General features: G+C 35.0%; 1 protein-coding gene across 1 annotated transcript; it reads right to left on the reverse strand.

The window, feature by feature from the left end:
• Nucleotides 1-1,737: 1,737 nt before the first annotated feature.
• On the reverse strand, nucleotides 1,738-5,956 carry LOC133030515 (uncharacterized; the record flags this gene model as incomplete). The annotated part of the gene is made up of 3 exons (XM_061103286.1): nucleotides 1,738-3,108; nucleotides 3,430-4,900; nucleotides 5,318-5,956. Coding segments are annotated over 3 exons (3,384 nt in total), but the record flags the coding sequence as incomplete, so codon positions are not given.
• Between the last annotated feature and the right edge of the window lie 895 nt (nucleotides 5,957-6,851).

A 6,851-nucleotide genomic window follows, 5' to 3' on the forward strand; every position in this document is an offset into this window, starting at 1 on the left:
CTCCAAATCAATTTGCATTCTTTGCCCTCTTTTGGGTGTGAACACCCACTCATTGTTAAGGAATTTGTAACCCATAGCCTTGAAAGTTTTGGATCCTAGAATGTCACTAGAGGTAGGATCATTTTTCTTTTCATGTAGGGTAGGAATTCCTAAGAGAGGAAAAAGGTAGCTAAGAAGAAAACCAAAGGGAAGTGCCTTAATCATATTAGGCTTGTCCACATCAAGTATGAATTTTAAAATAAGATAGCCTAGGTTGATGGGTGTGGTTTTGGCTATAATGAGATGCATGAGTAATTGATCAATGGAATTGATCTCATCTTGGTGGCCACTTCTAGGAGCAAGATTTGCAACAATAAATTTGTGGAGGATTTTAGCCTCTAAAGTGAGTTGGTGTCTTTTTGGTCTCATAATAAAAGGGCCATCACCACAAATATTCCTAGAACACTCATCAAAGTTAAAAATGGCATCATTTTTGAGAGAAAGTTTGGGTTCAAGTAATATGCCACCATTTGGTGCTCCTAACATGTCATTGAGAGATGCTACATTGAGTTCAAAAGCTACTCCTCTAAGGGTTCCTCTAACACCTAAAGGTTCTAATGTAGGTTTAATACAAGCATAAAAACCTTGAACTAGCCTAGGATACAATGGAGTATTAATTTGAATAAAAGATGTCCATCCTAGGGTATCAAAATGATGACTAAAATCAACACAATCAAGGCTAGGGAGATCACAAATTTTACCTTTGAGAATTTTCCTAGAGGAGAAATCATTGACAAACTTGTTGTGATCTTCATCATTGAAGAAGAGAGTGGGCTCTTGCCTTGCTTTTGCCCTTATTTCCCTTTGTTGAATTGCACTAGCCATTCTCTTGGGAGCTCTTGATGAGGAAGCCATTGAAGAACACACTTCTCTTTTTTTTTTAAATTATTTGGAAGATGAGAATGAGGCTTTGAAAGAGAGAATTTTAGAGAGAAAAAGATGATGACTGCTGTATTAGGGTTGAAAAAATTGAATGGGGGAAGAAAAATTCGGTGGTAGGGTTTAAAAAGGGAAAAAATCGAATGAAAATGACAAAAATGCCCCTTTTTGCTGATCCTGTGCCATCCGGAATTCCGGATGGTACAACCGGAATTCCGGTTGGTACAGGATCAGAAAAAAAAAATTTCTAAAACTGTGCTAAAAAATCTAATTTTGACCCAAATGACCCCAAACCAATTCTAATACCTTTAATATGATAAAACAAAATTGCTCAAACAAGAAAATCTGAAAAATAATGAAAAATGACGATTTACGGTAAGTTTTTCGAAAATTGCCAAGAAAACTAGAACCGTACCAAAAATGAGTTTTATGCAACGAAATTGAAAAATTCTTTTTCCAGCAGTTTTATAAAATAAAATGTGAGGTGTACAAACTTACGGAATCGAAAAATGTTGAAAAATGAGAGAGTTTGGCAAAAAACACTCTTTTAGGCCTAAAAATCTAAAAATTCAACAAGTGAGGTACCAAAAATTTGTTTCATGCAAATTTCAATCAAGGCAAACCTATAGGCATATTAAATACACTCTATTTCACATATTCAAGCATATAGACACATAAGAAAATCAAATATGCAAAAATTCACATGTTCACTTGTTTAAAAACAAGTCCAAAGTTCACCAAAAATCCACATTTTGACCTATAATTTTAAGTTTTTCAACAAGGATAGTTCATATATGTCAAGTATCAATAAATTTTCACATCTATGCATATAAATCTCATTAATATCATATTTGGAACAATTATGCATAAATAAGTAAGTAAAGAGATATGAAATTTTTTTCATAGCTAGCAAACCTTATATTTCATCTAAGTTGGTCATTCCTAGCTCTCTTCTAATGAAACTAAATCTCTCATCACTAAGAGGCTTGGTGAATATATCCGCTAATTGGAATTCGGTGCTTACAAAGTCTAGCATAATATCACCTCTTTGGATATGATCTCTAAGGAAGTGGTGCCTTATGTCAATATGCTTGGCTCTAGAATGCAATATTGGATTCTTAGAGAGGTTAATGGCACTAGTGTTATCACACTTTATGGGTGTACATTCAAAATCAATATCAAAATCCTTAAGAGTTTGTTTCATCCAAAGTATTTGTGCACAACAACTACCCGCGGCTATATATTCGGCTTCGGTTGTGGATAGAGCTACCGAGTTTTGTTTCTTGCTAAACCATGACACTAAGGAATTTCCTAGAAAGTGACAAGTTCCACTAGTACTTTTTCTATCCGTCTTACAACCGTCAAAGTCGGCATCCGAGTAGCTAATTATTTCAAAGTTTGAGTTCTTGGGGTACCAAAGTCCTAGATTCATTGTGCCTATCAAGTATCTAAATATTCTCTTAACGGCACTCAAGTGGGATTCTTTAGGACAAGATTGGTACCTAGCACAAAGACCAACACTAAACAAAATATCCGGTCTACTAGCGGTTAAATATAATAAAGAGCCAATCATACCTCGATACTTGGTGATGTCTACATTCTTACCGCTTTCATCTTTGTCCATCTTTATGGATGTGCTCATGGGTGTATTCATGGACTTTGCATTTGCCAAGTCAAACTTTTGAAGAAGATCCTTAATGTACTTAGTTTGACCTATGAATATGCCATCCTTTTGTTGCTTGATTTGAAGTCCAAGAAAAAAATTGAGTTCTCCCATCATGCTCATCTCAAACTCACTATGCATACACTTAGAAAATTCTTCACAAAGAGCATCATTAGTAGCACCAAAAATAATATCATCAACATAAATTTGTACTATAATAATGTCTTTAGATTTTCTTTTTATAAAAAGTGTATTATCCGCTTTACCCATTGAAAAACCATTTGAAATAAGAAAAGTGCTTAATCTTTCATACCAAGCTCTAGGAGCTTGCTTTAAACCATATAAAGCCTTTTTCAATTTGTAAACATGGTTAGGGTATTTATGATTTTGAAAACCGGGTGGTTGAGAGACATAAACCTCTTCCATAATGTACCCATTTAAGAATGCGCTTTTTACATCCATTTGATACAAGATAAAATTCTTGTGGCATGCAAAAGCTAACAACATTCTAATGGACTCAAGTCTTGCTACCGGGGCAAAGGTTTCCTCATAATCAATTCCTTCTTCTTGATTGTAACCTTGGGCCACTAATCTAGCCTTGTTACGCACAATGACCCCATGCTCATCTACCTTATTTCTATAGACCCATTTTGTTCCAATCACCGATTGATGTGACGGTCTTGGAACTAACTCCCAAACATTATTTCTTATAAATTGATTTATTTCTTCTTGCATAGCTAGAAGCCAAAATTCATCAACTTCGGCCTCTTTAAAATTCTTTGGTTCAATTTGAGAAATAAAAGCAATGAAATTACACAAGTTTCTAAGGGAGTTTCTAGTAGTGACACCTTGAGAAGGATCACCTAGAATTTGGTCTATAGGATGAGCACTTTTGAATTTCCACTCATGTGGAAGGTTAGAGTTCATACCTTGGCTTTCATTTTCCTTTTCCACGGGTGGTTCCTCTTTGGGAGTTTGTGAAGGAGCATTGGAAGTCTCTCCTATTTCGAGATTTTGAACTTCATCTCCCAAACCTACAACATCATCATCTAAACTTTTGCTCGTAGGCGGGTTAGTCTCATCAAAAGCAACATGAATAGATTCTTCAACAACATTAGTTCTTTTGTTATAAATTCTATAAGCTTTACTATGTGTTGAATACCCTATAAAAATTCCAACATCGGATTTAGCATCAAATTTTCCAAGGTTGTCCTTGGTGTTTAAAATGTAACATTTGCACCCAAAAACTTTAAAATAGCCAATGTTGGGTTTTCTTCCTTTCCAAAGCTCATAAGGGGTTTTATTCATGTTGGGCCTAATGAAAACACGATTCAAAATATAACAAGAAGTATTGACGGCCTCGGCCCAAAAATATTTTGGTAATGAAATTTCATTTAGCATTGACCTAGCCATTTCTTGAATTGTTCTATTCTTCCTTTCGACAACTCCATTTTGTTGTGGAGTTCTTGGTGCCGAAAAGTTATGGTTAAAACCATGATCTTCACAAAACAATTCTAAGGCATCATTGTCAAACTCACCACCATGGTCACTCCTAACGGAGGTAATAGAATATCCTTTTTCATTTTGCACATTTTTACAAAATTTGACAAAGTTTTCCAAAACATCACTTTTAAGAGTCAAGAAAATAACCCAAGTAAATCTTGAAAAATCATCAACAATTACAAATGCATAGTATTTACCACCAAGACTAGCAATTCTAGAAGGACCAAATAAATCAATATGAAGCAATTGCAAAGGTCTAGTAGTTGAAATTTCTTTCTTGGAATGAAAAGATGTTTTAATTTGTTTTCCAAATTGGCATGCATCACAAAGTTTATCTTTAACAAACGGAATAGATGGCAAACCAATAACAAGATCTTTTCTAACCAATTTTGAAATAGAATCCATACTAGCATGTCCTAATCTTCTATGCCACAACCAAGAATTATCATTCATAACGGTTAAACATTTATTTTTACTATCAAAAGAATCAACATCAATAACATACACATTATCCTTCCTTACTCCAAGGAAAATAACTTCATTGGTTGAAACATTTTCAATGGAGCATTTTGAGGATTCAAACACAACACGAAAACCTATATCACATAATTGACTAATACTAAGCAAGTTATGTTTAAGATTATCAACAAGAAGCACATTTTTAATACATGGAGAGTATATGTTACCGATATCACCAATGCCCAAGATTTTTCCTTTTGAATTGTCTCCAAAAGTGACAAAGCCACTTTCCTTGCTTTTAAAGTTTGAAAATCTTGATGGATCACCGGTCATATGCTTTGAACATCCACTATCCAAGAACCATAAGCTTTGGCTCTTTCTTGTTGATTCCCCATCATCAAGTGCCATCATGCACATGTTTGCCACTTCATTCTTTCCTTCTTCTTCGGAGTCCTCTTCGTCACTATTGAGCCAATCCGCCAACATTGCCCTTCCTTTGTATTTGTTCTTCTTTCTCATTGGACAATCCATCTTCATATGTCCGGGCTTCTTGCACTCAAAGCAAATTGGTGGATCATCTTTGCTTTTTCTTTCTTTTGAGTCACTCCCTCTTTGTGGCCTCTTCCCAAAGTTCTTTTTGAATTTCATGAACTTTTTGTATTTCTTAGAGAAGAGTGCCAAGTCTTCCATGTCACTACATAAGCTTTCCTCATCTTCTTCACTAATGGCATGGGAGGAGGAAGACTTGAATGCAATAGTCTTCTTTTTCTTCTCAACTTCCTCTTCTTCTTGAGCACTCATGAAAATTTCATGGTTCATGAGTGAGCCAATTAGTTCTTCCAAGGGAAGTGTTGAGAGATCCTTGGCTTCTTGAATGGCAACCACCTTTCCTTGATAAGCCTTGGTGAGACTTCTCAAAATCTTGGTCACCATATCCTTTTGAGTAAGTACCTTGCCAAGAGAGTTCAAACCATTAGTAATTGTAGTGAAGCGAGTATACATATTAGCAATGGTTTCATCCGATTTCATCTTAAAGTTCTCATATTGAGTGGAATAAATTTGAATTTTAGTTTCCTTCATAGCACTAGTTCCTTGATGAGTAACTTCAAGCATTTTCCACATATCATAAGCGGTAGAGGCTTGTTCAATATTTTTAAAAATATCTCTATCCAAACCACATATAAGAGCATATTTAGCTTTAGCATTTTTAGAAAGCATTTTCTTATCATTTTCATCATATGCTTCATAAGTCTTAATTACTTCAACACCATTTATGACATGTTTAGCAACATAAGGACCACTAGACACAATATGCCACAAATCATAGTCAATAGATTGAAGGTAAGTTTCCATTCTAATTTTCCAATAAGGAAAATCTACTCCATTGAAGTATGGTGCTCTATTTGTGCTAAAACCTTCTAACATGTTATTTTGTGAATTACTTGGAAACGCCATGCTCTAGATTGTGAAATCTAATCAAATAATTTGAGCCCTTGCTCTGATACCAATTGTTAGCCCAAGATATGTTTCCAAGAGGGGGGATAAATTGGAAATTTAAACTAATTTCGGAAAATTAAAACTTTTAACACAAAATTATGCAATTAGTCAATTAATCAAGTAAAAGCAAGTAGTATGGCAAGCAATATATTAAGACAAATAATTAAACTTGTAAAGTAAAGAGTTTAAGGATTAGAAAATGCAAACTCTCGATTTTTACAAGGTTCGGTAGAACTATGCCACCTACGTCCTTGGTCTTCAAAGCTATGGACCTAGCTTTGAGTTCCAATATCGAGCCAAGTTAACGGGCTTGACTAACCCTTACAACCGGAAATTTTCACCAAGGTATTTCCAAACCTCTTACAATAGTTTCGCACCCCGAGGACTATTAACCTCTTTCTCGGATTGTTAAAGTGCCAATCTCACTATTTCCGGGTTGTTTACAAAACCGGTGCCAACCTCACCTCAATCACAATATGGAAATGTGTTTGATATACAAGCTAAAATCACTCTAGAAATTTGATGATACAATGGAAACCTAGAGTGAAAAGCAAGCACACTTAAGATGAATAAAATCAAATTTTGGCTCAAAGTGTGTGAAAAGTGTTGGTTTGGATTTCAAACTTAGAAGCTCCTTAATCTCACTTAGATAGGTTAGATATATGTAATAAATGCTCAACCAACTTATTTTTTGAAAGAAAAATCGAGTTTATATAGTGTTTGATAAAAAAACTAGCCGTTTATAGCCGTTAGCACGTTTCCCGAGGTGAGGTCAGCCATGAACCGGAAGTCCGGATGGGAACCGGAATTC

This window comes from Cannabis sativa, chromosome 8, assembly GCF_029168945.1.
Source record: "Cannabis sativa cultivar Pink pepper isolate KNU-18-1 chromosome 8, ASM2916894v1, whole genome shotgun sequence".
NCBI lineage: Eukaryota > Viridiplantae > Streptophyta > Magnoliopsida > Rosales > Cannabaceae > Cannabis > Cannabis sativa.